General features: G+C 43.6%; 1 protein-coding gene across 1 annotated transcript; it reads right to left on the bottom strand.

Annotated features, from left to right (window-relative positions):
• Nucleotides 1-517: 517 nt before the first annotated feature.
• Nucleotides 518-12605, bottom strand: LOC119402753 (uncharacterized). The gene is made up of 4 exons (XM_037669832.1): nt 12392-12605; nt 7364-7399; nt 3897-3935; nt 518-769 (listed from the first exon to the last, which is right to left on the bottom strand). Exons 1-4 carry the CDS (start codon nt 12495-12497, stop codon nt 582-584), a joined length of 369 nt encoding a protein of 122 aa, XP_037525760.1. The 5' UTR covers nt 12498-12605; the 3' UTR covers nt 518-581.
• Nucleotides 12606-19676: the final 7071 nt, after the last annotated feature.

Below are 19676 nucleotides of genomic sequence, written 5' to 3' on the forward strand. Positions count from 1 at the left end.
TATAACTTTAACATCAGTGTAAGTTTGCTGCACATATCAGGCCTTCCTGCGTACTTTGTTCATTATCTCTGTAAAACTTAGCAGACATGCAATACGCCGTCTTCATAAGTTACCTGGATGGCTGAAGAACTCGAAGTGCGTTCCTTGCATGACAGTTTTTAGAAAACACTGTTCAGAAACAACTATGACGATATTATCTGAGTAGAGCAATGTTTCCTATATTTACAAACTGTGTAATTTCACAAGGATGGCCCCACTATTCTCTGTACTCAGGGCACTCAGTATCACCTTTCTCATCAACCATGTTTTCTTGTTGTAATTGAACCCGGAGTACATTGCTGCAATGGTTCCAATATTAAGAATATGTCAGCATAATCACAACAGCAAGAGCAGTAAAATAAAAACAAAACATCAGCACTATTTCCTCTATCTAGTCAGACCGTCCTCATGTAATTATTACGCATACATGAGCGTTCCTATGCTTTGAAACACGCAGAAGAAAGCTGTGAGCAAGAAAAAAGTGCTTAGAAGGGTTTAATTACTTCCATTGAAAAGCAATGTTACTGAAATGCAGTGAAACTTTAATGACGTTTTTTCCGCCTTGTCGAATTCTTGGAGAAATGGCAACGTTTATTGCATTCGTCGTAGCTTGAGAAACCGTTGCAATTGAATGACTCTGCTCCGGGGTCACAGTGATGTGTTAGCGAATTAAAGTGATACCAGTCATTTCTCCAGGGTCCAAGTCTCAGATGCCAGAAACACATGCACACTGCAGATAAAAAAAGTGTATAACACTCATCTGCTCAAAGAAATGCAACGACATGGCACTCCCCGCATGACGACAGACAATACCCACCCATACAGCATCGTACAATATAAACATATATGTATATATATATATATATATATATATATATATATATATATATATATATATATATATATATATATATATATATATATATATATATATATATATGTATATATATATATATATATTACAGGAAAAGCGAGGAGACCAGCATACTACTCAACTTTGCAAATTGAACTGGAAGAAAGCAGTCAGCAGCGGTGAATTCACAACAAACGGGGCATAATGACCCCTTCGCCATATCCAAATCACGTGATAAGTCTAGTGGCTTGTAAAAACGAAGACAGCTATATTGATAACCATGGTCGTGCTACTCTCAAGGATGGATATGAACTTGCCCTATGATTATATTTATTTGAGGATTTCGATTTATCAGACCACTTTTTCTCCCAAAATACATTCTACAACTTGTTGCGAATAAAGTAATTGTGATGTTTTCGTTCCCAAAACCATGATATAGATATGAGGCACGCCGCAGTGGGATACATGAAATTTGGTTACCTGAGATTATTTAACGCGTGCCAAAATCTAGGTCCATGAATGCCCTTACATTTCAACCCCATCGAATTGCGTGCACCGCCGCAGGACATCAAACCCACGCGTCGAGCTTAGCAGCGTTTGACGTGGAATTAATATCAGCTTCATCAAATAATTTATGACGGAAAGTGTAGCAGCAGTGCCTGAATCAGGGGCTTGCAAAAGAGAAACGCCTTGAGTACCAGTGAAGTCTCGTAAAGCTGTTTGTTTGACAAGTGCTGATGGCTCGGTTTGCACAGACAGGCGATGGTAGGCAGCATGCGCGTAAAGTGAACGCATAGAAAATCGAGTACTGATCAAAAGTGCGCTGCTAGCAGCTGAGGCGTTTGGCACATCAATATGCATGGCAAGACTGCGCATTCCCGCCGTTTAATACAGTGCTACCGGTTCAATGCGATGCAGCAGCGAGCTGCACCGCATGAACCTCAACATCGGAGATGCTGAGCACTTTCCCTGTACGCCGAATGCATAAACTGCGCGATAGAATAAACACAAACTCAATCATAAAATCGTCGGCCTCAACCATAATTCAAATCCGTGGCGCCATGAGTACTGAAATATGTCTTGCGCTGTTTTCTGAGGTACCAGTTCATGAACACATTCGAATACCTCATGGAACCATCACGTATCGAGAAAACAGCTAGTGGGCATCTACCGTTGAAATTGGTGCATGTGAAAGGAAAGTAGTTGCAGGTTTAAATGTATTGCTATAGCATTTATATGGACACTGTTCGCAAGGTTTTGCGGTCGCCGTCATGTCTCGTATATATATATATATATATATATATATATATATATATATATATATATATATATATATATATATATATATATATATATATATATATATATATATATTTATATATATATATAGTAGATCCTCCGTGAGAAGTCTCACGGAGGATCTACTTGACTATTTGCAACGCTACGACGCCCACTCCACCAACATGCCTGTCTCTATATATATATATATATATATATATATATATATATATATATATATATATATATATCTTCCCTTCACACACACATATATATAAGCCACAAATAAAAATAATCCACAGCCCACCATGGTGGTCAAGTGGGTATGGTACAGGACTGCTGAACTAAAGGTCGCTGGAACGAATCCCGATCGCGGCGGCCGGATTTTTGATGGAGGCGAAAATGCATGAGGCCTGTGTGCTTAGATTTGGCTGCACGTTAAAGAGCCACTTGTGGACCAAATGTCCAGAGCACTCCACTTCGGCGTCTCATAATCAAATCGGGGCTTCGGGACCTTAAACCCCAGCATATATTACCATTATTAAAAATAAAGCAGCAGAAACATTTCTGAAGCGCGCGACCGGGGAATCGAACCTGCGACCCTTCATTCCGAAGTGCGCTGCGTTAGACCAATGCGCCACGCAATATACATCCTCCAGCATACAAACACCGAGCTACTTATATACACCAGTTACCGCTGGCGTATACGCAGAGCACGGAGGCGCTTCAGCGTGTTCACTATCACCCGCGAGACGGCGCTATGACCGTCGTCCCGCTATTAGCTGCGTCGGAGAAGCTGCTCTTGTGTTCGGAAGAGCAGCAGTGTTTGAGTGTTGGGTCAAACGCAGGTGGCGTTGGGTCAAATGCACGGGACGCCAGATGTGGCGAAATTAAAATTATGCGAGACGCGGGGCATGCAGCGTCGTTGGTCGCGCTACGTTTGAGTCGTCTCGCTGGCGACATCCGCTGGTTTTCAATTGTTGGTTCATGAGACAACGTGAGCGCAAGAGCCCAAGAGTGGTTTGGGTTCTGCGCATGCGTCCTCGCGGCTCACAAAAATCTTGGGTCTCCTGGCTCCTAGGGTCCGCAATTTTAATACTCTCTAGTGGTTCTCCGGAGTTCGGATGTGCACCTGCGACTTGCACTTTGACATACCGGGCGTGGTCGCGTGTGCTCACGCGCTTATCTCTTGAGGGCGGAGGTTTGTACGTGTGCTCGCAATGTTTGCGTTGAAGCTATAGAGCGCAGGAAGGTCACTTCGCTCGCTGCAGCGGTCGCGTTTGCGAAAGGAGTGAGTTGCTAGCAAGAACAACCAAAGTAGGGGCTAGTTGAAGTAACAACTGCGACAGTTAGTACGCGCTCGTCCTGTGTGTACCATGCGTTTTTTTCATGCGTCCTGTTGTCTGTTGGAGCAGCGCGCTGGAATTGTTGAGCTGTGAGAGCTGTTAGTTCGCGCTCGTCCTGTGTGTTCTATTCGTGCGCCCTTTATGCTTGAGCAGCACGCAGCAAGTTTCGAGCTGCTTGACGTTCTTTGTGTGACATTCCAATTTTTTGCTACCGCATCCATTGCATCGCCCCTACGGCGAAACTGTGACTTTTGTTTTTCTAGTGACGCATACAAGAAATGCGATAGTGCCCTATAGCGACAATATCACCTAACCTAGTTTTGTTCGCAAAGCTGCCACAGAGATAGGAAATTTTCTAATGTCAGCTGGAATATACATACCATGGGGATAGTGGCACAAGTGATGGATCGCGTCACATTCTGTAAAGCGGAAAATATCGGTCAGTGTGTTCATATGTTCTGCTTTTGACACCTGTGATATCCATTCAAATAGTTTAACACTTGCTGTTAGGGGTACTTGTTGCTTTCAGAGGAATATAAACATCCTTCCCAATAATGAGTGCTGGTAATTTAAGCCGATTAAGCTTTCAAAGGTAACCGATTCTTCTATGTGACATCTTTTTCGCAGCAATTGGAAAATAATTTCTTGGATAGACAACTTTTGGCACAAGTAACGAAATTGTTATGTTATTGATATGCTGTTTTCAATATTGGAAACAATGTTCAGATTTGCTTCTACTTTGCTGCTATTCATTTTTTTAAACACAAGATGTTTTAAACAATATGCTGGAAATAAATAATATTTTCCGAATAATACATGGTTATCATCTAAAGCGCATGTATGGGTTGGTACTTTCTCTCCCGCATAGGCGTTTGCAAAGGGGGTGGTTGCCCGTCCCTAATAATCTAATGGGGGCGCCAGGCCTGCCCCGAAAGTTACTGAGTCGAGATTGTCCCGTCATTGTATATTGTGCAGGGTTACCACCATGAAGCGTTTTGACGATAATGGTGGCCAACACACCCTCATGTTGCATTCCAAGAATTGCTTAATTGCCGCCTTTACCCCCGAAAATGCGGAGACAAAAGGCAGGTCATTGTGAGCCCCACGTCATCGCTTCGTTTTCATTTTTGGATCCATTGCGAAGCTTGCGTTCTTTCGCACTCGAACAGCTGAAAGGAAGGGAGGGGGGGCGGGGAAGTGCTCCTGTGCAACTTGGCTCTCCCTGATGAAGGACCCTGCGCATGCTTAAGCCCTGCCGATATTATAGTCAGCGTGAAACCTAAAGCGGTGTATATGCTGCATAGACCAAAAGATGGCCTGTCAGGCAATAAGTCTTTACCATGTCAGACAAAATGAACGTAATTATTATAACCGCGTATAACACAGCGCGCGAATGTAGGAAAAAAAAAAGCCGGCAGATCCCACGCACTGTGGGAATCGATGTAATGCGAAGCAGCCAGCAAAGAGCTGCATACATCGTTTTGTATGTCATTGAGGAAAATGCGTATCATGGTTTTCATGTTAACTCCCATTATTTGTGTTCGTCATACAGTAACGTTGCGCAATACTAACTTCGCGGTAGATCAAGCTAGCGAAACGGCCACCAGCACATCATGAGCGTGGCACGTAAGTCATGCTGTACATGACCTGTGTGTCATGACTCATGTTAACTCCTGTTATTTATGTTCGTCACACAGTCACGTCGCAAGATACCAATTTTGGTGTATATCAAGCTAGCGAAACGGCCGCCAGCGCACCATGAGCGTGGCACGTAAATCATGCTGTACATGACAGGCATGTCATGATTTTCATCTTAACTCGTGTTTTTATGTTCGTCACACAGGCACGTCGCGCAATACCGATTCCGGGGTAGATCAAGCTAGCGAAACGGCCGCCAGCGCACCATGAGCGTGGCGCGTAAGTCATGCTGTACATGACATGCGAGTCATGATTTTCATGTTAAGTCGTGTTTTTATGTTCGTCACACAGTCACGTCGCGCAACACCAATTTCAGGATAGATCAAGCTAGCGAAACGGCCGCCTGCGCCCCATGAGCGTGGCACGTAAGTCATGCTGTACATGACATGCATGTCATGATTTTCATGTTAACTCGTGTTATTTATGTTCCCTACACAGTCCCGTCGCAAGATACCAATTTTAGTGTATATAAAGATAGCGAAACAGCCGCCAGCGCACCATGAGCGTGGCACGTAAGTCATAGATAGATAGATAGATAGATAGAGAGATATATAGATAGATAGATAGATAGATAGATAGATAGATAGATAGATAGATAGATAGATAGATAGATAGATAGATAGATAGATAGATAGATAGATAGATAGATAGATAGATAGATAGATAGATAGATAGATAGATAGATACGCTCAAAGTCGCAGAAGTTCGCTAAGAAATGCTTCGCATTTAAAATAGACAGAGTAGAAAACAGCGCTCTTTTTCTGCTCTGTCCCTTTTTTCCTATGTTCGCACGCTGTGGTATAAGCCTTCATGAACGAATACCAACTCGCCCAAGCTTCCACAGTTGTGGGCTACATTTTTAGAACATTGGTCACCTGTGTCTACCCTCCTACAAGCTCCTCCTTTCTCGTTAGTCTATTACTTGGTAAATGAGTGACATCTGGCGACGCTATGCACGAAGTGGCGTCTTCATGTCCACGCCTAATTGTGCATGTAGTATATGCAATAAATAACTAGACCTATTACTAATGTGTACCTATAGTTACAAAGTAGCATAAAGACTGCTCTTTGTGGTCGATACTACATGTGAGACTACAGAGTGAGAGAGAGAAAAAGGCTAAGAAAAAGCAGGGGGGTTGACCAGCGGAAATTTTCGGTTGGCTACCCTGTACAAGGAAAGGGGAAAGACGCTGAGAAATAATCAAACAGAAGAAGAGAGTCTATAACAGTATTACACACACAATCACAGTAGTCCACTAGTACTGTCACAATAGTCATCACAATAGTACCTGCCCAAAAGCTACACAGAAACATAACCAATAGACTGTCACAGCGTGTCATTCAGTCCGGTTTGCCTGAAAAAGCTCAGCAAGGCCCTCATGCGGCTTGCGTTGAAAACTCTGTGGGTCTGTACCCTAGAATGTTTTGTTCTGTCATAGTGTGGTGGCCCAGCTAGCCCAGTGGAGCTAGGAGGGCTGCTTTTTAGGAGTAAAAGAGAATGCACTCGCAGTGATATTTCGCGATTGTTTCACTGCACCCGCAGAACTGACACAGTGTGCTGTGAACCATTCGAATAGTAAACGAACATAAGTGAATAGTAAGTCAGCGGCGAAAGCATGCCCAAGACGAAAGAACTGCTAAATAATACTTATTTACATAAACCAACTTTCGAACAGTGAAGCTGTTCTGGGGCTGAGCCAATAGTAAGTCAGCGGCGAAAGCATGCCCAAGACGAAAGAACTGCTAAATAATACTTATTTACATAAACCAACTTTCGAACAGTGAAGCTGTTCTGGGGCTGAGCCTGACGACAGATGAGTGCCCGCGTGGCGTGTCATGGTCCGGTTCCCAGATACTCCTGTGGACGGTGTAAGGGCCTTGGTCGCGGACGAATCGGTAGCGACACAGTGAAGCGAAGGAGGCCGGCTCGAGCATAAGTAGTCACTGTGGCAGGGGCATCACACGTCCTTTGCCATGCATCTATACTCTACAAATAACGTAATCACAACCGCCAGACATATTCAAAAAATAAAATCGCGAGGGAAATACAGAAAAATTGCAGCTGCGCAGTTTGTGCACATTTCACACTTGGTTGAACTGCGTTAATTTTTTTGTTATAGTCGATCAGATAGACCGTGCTCCCACTCACTTGTTCCAGTGTAATTTCCAGGTCGACTACCGGTAGCTGCAGGCGTCATCACATCAAGAAAAAAAAATACAAGCTTGCATCAAGGAAAAGGTAAATATTTTTGAATAAGCACAATTGTCGTAACCATACAAGTTGTATGGTCTGAAATAACAATGGCTACAGACTACATTTATGGTATTTGCTGATGTAAGTCAGATATCACGAGAACTCTTTGGACTACTGGAGCTGAACTAGATATGTAGACGATACACTAAAGCAGCCATCCATTAATAAGGAAGTGCAGTCTATTTATTTCTTTTATTGCGATAGCAATGATATGGACAGTCTCGGCTGATTTTTGCCGTCGCCGTCGCCGCCGTCATGCTGCGTATATGTATAAGTATGTATATATACAACAATATCCCAAAGAAAAATAAATCAGAAAAATGCTTCCGAAGCGCGGAATCGAACCAGCGACCTCTGAAATCGCAGCGCGGTGCGCTAAGCACTACTCCACAAAACGCACATCCCTCTCTCAGCTAACGGCGGGCGTTATATACACACCCTTTACCGTTTGGAGTCCTCCGAGACGGAGGCGCTTATAAGCGTTTCTTCATTACCAGCGAGATGGCGCTAGGAGCGCGCGGGCGCTAGGGTGCCTTGATGCCCGCGCGCTCCGCTGAGGGTGAGGACAGGCGCGTCGTCTGCTACGACGGCCGCCATTGCGAATCCCGCCGCAGCTCAGTAGCATGCGAAACGCGCTACACAAAGTGCTTGCGGTGCGCGGATACGTCCGGATATAAGCGCACGCTAGTGAGCTTTCTCTTTTTCTTTTCTTTTTTGAAGTTTGGGCAGCTTTTATAGCTGTTGTTGCCTAAATTTTTATTAAAGAAGCATGTAATTCATGTAAGCTGAAGGCCTGTGCATGTGTTATGTGCTAGAGGTAGACGTACACTCTGTTATGTTGAAAACGAATCCTCTTGCTTACGCCGGAAACGACAAAGTCTAAAGCCTTACTTAATTTTTGTCGTAAGCTCTGCATTCCATATACACAAATAATCGTTTAAAGTATTTGTATACATGTCAGCAGCAGCAGTATATGTATCTAAACACACACAATTTAGTGTTGCGAAGCTACCTAAGCGCGATTAAGGTGGCTCATTTTGCTAAGTTTGCAAACAATTTACTCGCTTATTATAAATGGCATCATACATATTGTACAGAGAGTGAAGGGCCGAGGGGCAGTACGGTGCGAATATTCTGCTAAAATGAAATGAAAGCTTCTTTATCTTTATTAGTGCTGACACTTCTTGCTCACAATCTGTAGCCGCCACTGTATCGGCACTCGAGTTGCACCTTGAGTCCTTATCAAAACGATGAATACGTTGTTAAGTAGTATGCCGTAAAACTTTGCATACGCGCAGTGTCAGTGCGCTTTTCCTTCTTTTTTGTATCTGCAGTTTCTTTTTTTGTATCTGCAGGTTTTCTCGCATGCCCAATTGCATGCACATTTTATTGAGTGTTTTCAATATTGTTTTACACTTTGTGCGGCAGATGCAGGGCGTCGTTTATTTGTCTATTTTATTAATAATAATATCCGGGGTTTTACTTGCCAGAACCAAGATATGATTATGAGGCACGCCGTAGTGGAGGGCTCCATGGATTTGACCATCTGGTGTTCTTTATCTTGCACTGACATCGAACAGTACACGGCCTCTAGCATTTCGCTTCCACCTAAATGCGACCGCCGCGGCCGGAATCGAACCCGTGACTTTCGGGTCAGCAGCCGGGCTCCATCACCACTATACCACCGTGGCGGACTTATTATTTTTTAAGGCGAAAGCCTTAAATGCCTCATCAAACGCGAAATTTGACCATCGCCGTCCCGCGTCTACGGCGTCAGCGTACCACGACGTCGGGGACGAGGGATGCAAAAAGTCATCGTCACGCTATGACGTCACCATATGACGTCATCATGGCTTCACAAATGTTGGCGTGACGTCATATGCCGTTATCACATGACATCGTAGCTTGATCAAAAGTGGGCGGATCACGGAGGCAGTGCAAAACCAGGTGAGGTGCCTCCGATCTTGGAGGCAATGCAAAACCGCGCTAGGTTCGCAAAAAATTAAGAAGATGGCTTTCGCTTTCCAGCCGTCTTAAGCGAATGCATAAGGGACCCTGTGAGTTTTTATTTCATTAACTGGTTTTTTATGACGTACTCATTGTACAACTTGACTTTGTTTCTTGTATTTTTTTACTGACATAGCGTGTCTACTGTACACAATGCTTCCCCGTCTTCTTGTTGTTTTCATGCGTCTTCTTTGTATAGACGCTTTACGAGAACTGTTTGTATGCGCATTCCTGTATGAGCCTTCAGGGCTTACATTATTAATAAATAAATAAATTATGCTTGCTTAAAGAAATAAAATACTGAATGTGTGTGTGTGTGTGTGTGTGTGTGTGTGTGTGTGCGCGCGCGCGCGCGCGTTAATATCCAGTGTACAGGTCATTTATTTGCGCGCAATAATGCTGCGCTGACAGAAGCAATTACACAAATAACACGCAAAATACACAATAAAACACAACTGCCACTAGTCGATTCACAGTGATCGTAAATGATTAAAAAAACAGGAACGGCATAATTATTTAAGAGAGGACGCAACTGTAACCTCGAAACACAGAAACAGCTAGGGAAGGATAAAAAACATTTAACTCCACCCATACATACATGGGCATCAGACCAGCACAGAAGGCGTACTTGAAACACGGAAAGGAATATAAAAAAACAAGAACCCGCCGTGGTTTTAGTTATGGCGCTTGACTTGTGACTCGAAGGTTGCGGGATCGAATCCCGGCCGCAGCGGCCCCATTTCGATGGAGGTGAAATGAAAGAGGCCCGCGTACTTAGATTTAGGTGTACGTTAGAGAGCAACAGATGATCAACATTTCGGGAGCCTTTCACTATATACGGCGCCTCTCATAATCATATCGGATTCTTGGGACGTAAATTCTCACAAATAATTATTATTAGGAAAAAAGAGTGATCTGATCTGGAGACAAACACGCATAATATATTCCATGATACATTTCAAATCACAAAAATAGCGAAAGCAAAAATCAAAGGCAGATACAGGACAAACCAAGTGCAGTAAAGAATGTTTGCAAAGAAAAATGCAGGATTCATGCACACGTGAACCAAAGAATTTTAAGCATGTAGCTGATATCAGTGTGTCCATTTATTACTCAAGGTTAACACCAGCAGAAGTTATCCTTGCATGTGCATTCGAAATACCTGCCGGAAAGTTACGCTGCGAGTGCATAATGTGTTCTTCGGATGCCGCTTGTCACGTTTGATTTCTACTGTCCAAAGAAACCTCGTATCTTATAAAACGATACAGCTTACAGCGTTTCTGGAATAATTGGTGCACTGCCGCACGCAACACCCGGCCATGGTGACGGTAGCGAGCGCATAAAACTGGAGGAAAACGAACGCCGACCTAGAAACAGCACGCGCGCCACGCACAAGAGACCGGGCGGGGGATTCAAAATCCCCCGCATGCCACGCTGCCGCCAAGGCCGAGGAGGCGGCATCTGCCCTTTCAAAAGCTGACACCACTCTAAGCGAGGGCGCGCGCATCGAGGCACTCTAGCGGGCGCACTTAAGGCGTAGGCCAGCTCTCTCGCTTCTTCTTATATTTGCGCAGCGAGAGCCTTGCCCTTCCGCTGTCTGCTCGCGCGGGCGCTCGAACAAACTACCGCAGTGTTCATGATTCTCAGCAGATGGAGCTACGTGGTAGCTCTCACCGCGCGTCGCGTGCGTGTAGCTCAAAGCGTTTCAGATGTCGTGCGCGTAACGTACGTGTACTTTTCACGTTTGCGTATGAGAAGTCCCTACGTACGTGAAATTAAAACTGCCTAGTAGCTGCCGGGTAGTGATGGACGCACGGTAGTCGCAGCGCGTCCATCACGGGCCGCTTTTCTTGCTATCGCATTCATTGCTTCGCCCTTGCGGCGAAACTGTGACTTTTTTTTGAGGAATTGATAACTTTCATTCGTATGCTCTTTCGATATCAATAACATTGCTACTTCCTCAGAAATTAACGCTTGGATTTCACGAGGCAGTATAACGATATGATAATGAGGTACGCGGATTAATTTTAGCCGCCTGCGGTTCTTTAACACGCGCCCTAAGTCTTGAAATTCGCTCATACCAAAATGCGGCAAACATGGCCAAGAATCCAACCCGTGTCCTTTACCTTAGAAGTGAAACATCTTAGCCGCTAAGCAAGTACAGCTGGTTTATATTGTTCTTTGCCATGTGTTGGACGTAATCGAGAATTAGCTGACGTAGAAAATTGCGTCAACACCAAATCCACCTTCTTGGACTCTTGTCCATGAGTTACCGGCGGGAAATGAAGCAGCATGCGACACATTCCAGGGTCACATAAGCCAATGAATCATGCCAGGAAGGTTAGAAAAGATGATTAGTTCTGAGAGTATGTCTCCCAAATATGCTTATGTACAGCAGTATTATCAATTGAATTGAAGCGTATGATCCTTACTGGTTGCCAAACTAACCAGAGGAGAGACAATCCCTGTATTCCATCTCCAAGCATATATGCAAACGTGAACATATTGAATAGAATGGAGCCAACCCAATGGCCATACACTTGCCGAATAACAGGTTGCTGCTACAACTAACGCATCTACACAAATGATAGGATATCGTAGAATTATATTTTACGTTTTCTTTTGAATGTTTATGCGCATATTTTGAAGGTACATTGCAATTCAAACTAACGCAAGTTGCAAAAGTTCGTCAAGTATTTTATTTCTACGTGATATATTATCGAAGCTTCTGAACGCCATTGAAATTTGTTTCGGAAGGAGGGCTCAGTTTCCACCCTACAATGCAATGCATATACAATATAATTGACTGCAAAAGGGCATGCTTGTTTTCAAGATGAAAAAACAGCTAAATCGAAGTACGGAACGAATGTCCTGTTGCTGCTTGAGAACGAACCTACATAGTAAGGCGCCACTTACTTGATATTCTTTGATTTTCAAGCCGATTAGGCGTAACTGCAGATGCTATCATAAGGAAAACGATGCCTTGCATGAAGTTTAATCTGAGCATCCTTGTAGATGCCATTACTGAATAGCAAAAGTCGAGCCATACATTTCTTGCTCTAAAACAGCAGCGAACAATTGTTACTCTTTTGTTGTCCGGTGGCGTGAATTCTACAGCATGAATGTTTCCTGAAATATTCAACAGCGAAGAACATCGCGAATAAAATAAAAGCCTACATACGTATAAAACACACAGTGATGAAGAGCAGTATTGTTCAATGGACAATGCAGTTCAAAGCTATCACGACACACTGCAGTGCTAACGTTAAGGGGTGCAGGTGGAATGGATAATCAGTACATATTTCGGGAGCGTTGACTTGCTTGATATACAGGATGGCCAAGCTGTGTTGGGTTCTTCGCATGAAGAACTTCAATTGCCGCATTTTACGTAACCGTCTAACTGCAATAATTAGAAGTTGATTAATTTAACTTTCGTAATTACTGTCCCAAATGATATCTTTAACCATCTCAAGATTCCTACCACTACTGTAAAAGGAAGTGTGATGTGAAGGGAGCAACCAAACAGCGCATTTCTTATTTTTGCTGATTTTTGAATATTTTATGAAACACCCTGTATATCATGGCACATATATCGTAGCTTCAGCAGTTCAAATAAGGTATGCCTCTCTCAATTCTTCTGAAAATGCACTAATTATCCTTGGAAAGAATTCTCGGGGTATATTAGCGAAGCAGGCTACCTATTTAGTGTTATAATAAATACCAAACCATGTCTTATGTGAAAGAGACGTTGAATGTGTAAGTAAATACCAAATGCTGTATAACATGCCTACCACACTTTGCGGGACACGTCACATGGCGCAAGAATTGCACATTAGGTGAGTTTAAATGTTTTAATGATTAGCGAGCCAGCATACCAGGTCATAAGAAAGTATGACGAACCTGGCGAGAGTTGAATAGAACTATTTAAGCTTTGCCTAGCCTTACACCCCATAGAATACTTCGTTTTAAGATGCTTTGCTATCAGGGCCAAGGTAATTTGGTGCTGCAGAATTCTCACGTACAAGCCAAACAGCTTATATTAAGATTATTGAATGTATTAGAAATCCAAAGGCATCACCGATGACCCAGCATCGTGTGACATACACACTTTTATTTAACCTTATACTTTTATTTCTTGGTGCTCGCTCGTCTTTTACAATACAAAATTACAAAAGCGTATGAATATAGAACACGATGCCTCTGAATGGCTTCAGTTATATCATTCTTAGCCGTGCCCCGTTTATTGTAGCGTTTTAAAAGTCTGTCGCTTATATCAAGGCCGGACCAGTTAGTGCCTTTACGCACAGCAAAACCCCGAACATCTGAAAGATACAGAGCTTTTACGGCTATTATAGTGTTATGTTTAATCGATGACGAAGACCTCTGAACATCTATTGGCTGTGAATATTTTACTTTGATAGGCGTATCATACGCAGCCACTCAGGAACTTTGATCATGCTCGTAATGCCTGAACGCACAGGGGAAAGTCTTTCGTATTATGTACTTTTTTCTCAAACATCACGCGTAAGCTCCTGCAGAGCACGTAATAATCACACAAAATAGTTCGAACAAAGCCTATGTCCACTTTCCATGTAATTTATCGCTCATTTTACATGGTCGAGCTACCAGACTGTATAATGCTTCACGACGCTTCAGTAAACAAAGTGCGAGAGCACCCGCTTCATATTAATAATCATGCAATGCTTTTAAGTCTCGTTGTCGACGATATTCAAGTCACCTTGAGCCAAAGGAGAACGTTAACGTTTCAGGGCTCCGTTATCGGGGCCCTGGAATGAAACCATCCACACATCGTTGCGGGAATAAAACGAACATCCGTCCACCCAGTCCAAAAGTAAAAAAATGCGGCAGATCCCACGCACTGTGGGAATCGATGTATTGCGAAGCAGCCAGCAAAGAGCTGCATACATCGCCTTGTTTGTCTTTGAGCCAAATGAGCTCATTCGTGCCATGGCATCTAGTTCACCATATATCGAATGTTTGCCATGCACGCATGCATGCACAATCTAGTATACACCATGCCAATGAAATGCATATTCGGATATATACAATGCATGACCTCTCTTTATGTTCATCAAGCACTCGTGTCATGCCATACCAATTTTAGTATATATCCAGTTAACAAAACGGCCGAAAGTGCACCATCACAGTGGCATGTAAATCACACGGTACATGACATGCATAACATGATTCGCATGTTAAGACCTCTCATTTATGTTCGTCATACAGTCATATCGCACAATACCAATTTTGGTGTATATGAAACGAGCGAAATGGCCGCGAGTGCACCATGAGTATAGCATATAAATCATGCTATTCATGACATGCATATCATGGCTTTTCATGTTACGACCTGTCACTAATGTTCTTCATACAGTCAAATCGCGCAATACCAATTTTGGTGCATATCGATCTAGCGAAACGGCCATGAGTGCGCCATGAGCGTGGCATGTAAATCATGTCGTACATGTCATGCATGTCATGATTTTCATGTTACCACTTTCATTTACGTTCGTCACACAGTCGCGTCGCGCAATACCAATTTTGGTATATATCAAGCTAGCGAAGCGGTCGCGAATGCACCACGAGCGCGGCATGTAAATCATGACATACATCATGTCACGGTTTTCATGTTACCACCTGTTATTCATGTTCGTCATACAGTCGAGTCGCGCAATGCCAATTCTGGTGTATATCAAGCTAGGAAAACGGCCGCTAATGTATCATGAGTGTGGCTTGCAAATAATGTCGTACATGACCTGCATGTCATGATTTCCATGTTACCACCTCTCATTTACGTTCGTCATGCAGTCGCGTCGCGCAATACCAATTTTGGTGTATATCAAGCAAGCGAAACGGCCACGAGTGCGTCATGAGCATGGCATGTATATCATGACATCATGACATGCATGTCATGGTTTTCATCTTACCAACTGTTATTCATGTACTTCATACAGTCACATCGCCCAATACCAATTTTGGTGTATATCAATCTAGCGAAACGACCGCGAGTGCGCCATGAGCGTGGCATGTAAATCATGTCGTACATGACATGCATGTCATCATTTTCATGTTGGCACGTGTCAGTTATGTTCGCCATACAGAAATGTCTCGTCATACCAGTTTTCGTATATATCCCTTCATTTAAACGGCCGCGAGCTCCCCGAGACCACGTTATGTAAATCATGCTGCACATGACATGCGCGTCATCATTTGCATGTTAGGACATGTTATTATGTTTGTCATGAACTCTTGTCACGCCGTACCAGTTTTGGTATATATGAAATTAACGGAACGGCCGCAAGAGCCCAAAAACCGTGGAATGTAAATCATGCTGTTCATGACATGCGTGTCTTGATTTTCATGATATGACCTGTCATTTATGTTCGCAATAAGGCCATGTTATGACACACCAATTTTGGTATACATTTGATTAACGAAACGGCCAGTAGAGCACAAAGTCGTAGGTGGCTAGATATATATATATATATATATATATATATATATATATATATATATATATATATATATATATATATATATATATATATATATATATATATATATAGTTGAAGGAGTGGTTGCCTTTGGTTGCCGTATAAGTGTAAGTATGAGAGGTGGCACTTCAAGAAAACTTCATTTATTACGTCGACGTTTCGGTCAGAGCCTGACCTTTCTCAAGACGAAATGTTCGTGCATATTTTCGTGTTTATATGGACATCAAATGAGAGGGGAAGGAGGTGACAGAGAGAGACAAGGAGCGGGAGGGGGAAAAAGTTTGCTTAGGGCCCATCAGGTGCGAGGAGTAACACGCCGCCGCCGACAGCGGAGTGCTTCGCGACAGAGCTTATACTTATGTGTCGGCTATTACTCATCGTTAAAATTCGTCGCTCTATTCTGTCCCGTAGGGCTGGACGAAGAGCCGGCTGAAGTTAAAAACAGCCGGTGTGCGATTCAAACAGGCTGACCGGAGGAGAAAAAAAAGAAAAAGGGGGGGGGGTTAAGTGGGTGTCGTTGAGCACTGTTGACGCGGCGTATTGTACTTTTGGGCCATGCCGAAAGAGTCTTGTATACCATCTGACTTGTTGCCGCGCCTGCTCGTTTGTCTGATAAACGACGCCCGCTTCCAAAGCGAGAACGAACACTTTGAGTGACATTAGCGACTTCCGTTCAAGGATCTACAGAAGGGAAAAAAAAAAAAAAAAGGGTTGGGGCAAGAAGGAAGAGGGAGGGCGGGCTTCCACTTAGATTGATCGATTGCTGCTCTTTCCAAGCGCTGCATAATACAAAGCAGGGGAAGGTGAAAGACGGCACACATGAAAGGGTGAAAAACACTGCAGGTACGATCACCGAAGGCATTGGCTTACACATGCATCTTTGCTGCGTATTTAGTTGGGTAGATGTTAGTTTCGTTTAAAGTACTATTTGTGCTTTAAGGCACGTAAAACAGGAAGAGCACCCGGATGTTCATTTATTCCATGTTCAACGGTGTTGAATTTGTGTATTAAGTATGCTTCACGCTGTTCGCGTTCTCTCTGAGAGCGGAAAGTTCCTTGGAGTAGTGTTACTTTAATGGAATCGAAACTGTGACCTTCTGACTTAATATGTTTGGAAAGGGGAAGGTTCGGTAGTGTGTTCACATGCGAGCGGTGGTTGTTGAATCTGATTCGAAAAGGTGTATCAGTTTGTCCAACGTATTGTTTAGCGCAGATTCCACACTCGAACAGGTAGACAACGTTTGGGGAGTCGCAGTTAAGGTCACCATGTATGGTGTGTGTAAAATTACGATGCGTACTTTCAGCTATCGTCGTTGTTTGCATGTGCTTGCACACCTGACGTCTACTTTTCCCGCAGGGATGACAGCCAACTTGTCCTGTTCTTTTTGTTTTATAGTGTACTACATAGTCCCTCACATTTTTGGGGTGTCTGTATACCACCCGCGGCGGGACAGTGAAGAGCTTTTTGAGGCGGTCGCTTTGTTAAATGATATTGAAATGCTTTTTGAGAATTTTGTTAACATTCGGCACAAAATTCTCAAAAAGCATTTCAATATCATTGAACAAAGCGACCGCCTCAAAAAAGCTCTTCACTGTCCCGCCGCGGGTGGTATACAGACGCCCCAAAAATGTGAGGGACTATGTAGTACACTCTAAAACAAAAAGAACAGGACAAGTTGGCTGTCATCCCTGCGGGAAAAGTAGATGTCAGGTGTGCAAGCACATGCAAACAACGACGATAGCTGAAAGTACGCATGGTAATTTTACACACACCATACATGGTGACCTTAACTGCGACTCCCCAAACGTTGTCTACCTGTCGGAGTGTGGAATCTGCGCTAAACAATACGTTGGACAAACTGATACACCTTTTCGAATCAGATTCAACAACCACCGCTCGCATGTGAACACACTACCGAACCTTCCCCTTTCCAAACATATTAAGTCAGAAGGTCACAGTTTCGATTCCATTAAAGTAACACTACTCCAAGGAACTTTCCGCTCTCAGAGAGAACGCGAACAGCGTGAAGCATACTTAATACACAAATTCAACACCGTTGAACATGGAATAAATGAACATCCGGGTGCTCTTCCTGTTTTACGTGCCTTAAAGCACAAATAGTACTTTAAACGAAACTAACATCTACCCAACTAAATACGCAGCAAAGATGCATGTGTAAGCCAATGCCTTCGGTGATCGTACCTGCAGTGTTTTTCACCCTTTCATGTGTGCCGTATTTCACCTTCCCCTGCTTTGTATTATGCAGCGCTTGGAAAGAGCAGCAATCGATCAATCTAAGTGGAAGCCCGCCCTCCCTCTTCCTTCTTGCCCCAACCCTTTTTTTTTTTTTTTCCCTTCTGTAGATCCTTGAACGGAAGTCGCTAATGTCACTCAAAGTGTTCGTTCTCGCTTTGGAAGCGGGCGTCGTTTATCAGACAAACGAGCAGGCGCGGCAACAAGTCAGATGGTATACAAGACTCTTTCGGCATGGCCCAAAAGTACAATACGCCGCGTCAACAGTGCTCAACGACACCCACTTAACCCCCCCCCCCCTTTTTCTTTTTTTTCTCCTCCGGTCAGCCTGTTTGAATCGCACACCGGCTGTTTTTAACTTCAGCCGGCTCTTCGTCCAGCCCTACGGGACAGAATAGAGCGACGAATTTTAACGATGAGTAATAGCCGACACATAAGTATAAGCTCTGTCGCGAAGCACTCCGCTGTCGGCGGTGGCGTGGTACTCCTCGCTCCTGATGGGCCCTAAGCAAACTTTTTCTCCCTCCCGCTCCTTCTCTCTCTCTGTCACCTCCTTCCCCTCTCATTTGATGTCCATGTAAAGACGGAAATATGCACGAACATTTCGTCTTGAGAAAGGTCAGGCTCTGACCGAAACGTCGACGTAATAAATGAAGTTTTCTTGAAGTGCCACCTCTCATACTTATATATATATATATATATATATATATATATATATATATATATATATATATATATATATATATATATATATATAGAGAGAGAGAGAGAGAGAGATAGATAGATAGATAGATAGATAGATAGATAGATAGATAGATAGATAGATACGCTCAAAGTCGCAGAAGTTCGCTAAGAAATGCTTCGCATTTAGAAAGTGTGGTCGTAATTTAAAAAGTAACACCATCGTCACGTCACACGATGACGTAAGTGCATGACGACAGATGATGACGGCATCAGTTGGCAGCGTGGATCATTCCCGGGGATAGTGCAATATGAAGTGGAGAAAGCTTCAGTGGAGCGCTACGTATTAACGCGATAACGTTAAAGAGCTGGTTTCGCAGAAATTCCGGTGTCGGCGTCGTTGGTTGTGAGCGAAAAATCGACGTTTTTTGTGAGCGAAAATTCGAGATTCAAATAAGTAAATAATAAAACACCTTCGGCCCGAGTCAGAATCGAACGCAGGCCTTCTGCGTGGCGAGCAGGTGTTGCACCACGGAGCCACGCCAGTGCTTGAAACTGCTTCGTAAATAGGCGCTATAAGAATGCAATGTAGCGGGAGGAGTCTCCTTAACGCATGTACTATTGCGTAGTAGAATGGTAGAATTACACCAGGCGTCAATATTTGTGAATTGCGCAACGTGTGGGTGGTTTAAAGCTGCCCACCCATAACAAAGCATGCGCATGCGCAGGTGCGCGCCGCACCTTGCGGACG

This window comes from Rhipicephalus sanguineus, chromosome 8 (assembly GCF_013339695.2).
Source record: "Rhipicephalus sanguineus isolate Rsan-2018 chromosome 8, BIME_Rsan_1.4, whole genome shotgun sequence".
Lineage (NCBI taxonomy): Eukaryota > Metazoa > Arthropoda > Arachnida > Ixodida > Ixodidae > Rhipicephalus > Rhipicephalus sanguineus.

What these genes read in the sequence shown, in the direction of transcription:
- LOC119402753 (XM_037669832.1), bottom strand. Translation starts at nt 12,497, where the DNA reads ATGGCATCTACAAGGATGCTCAGATTAAACTTCATGCAAGGCATCGTT. An exon ending in TGGAAATTACACTGGAACAA is followed by an intron (nt 3,936 to 7,363) that starts GTGAGTGGGAGC and finishes TCCGCTTTACAG; the next exon opens with AATGTGACGCGATCCATCAC. An exon ending in CTTGTGCCACTATCCCCATG is followed by an intron (nt 770 to 3,896) that starts GTATGTATATTC and finishes TTTTATCTGCAG; the next exon opens with TGTGCATGTGTTTCTGGCAT.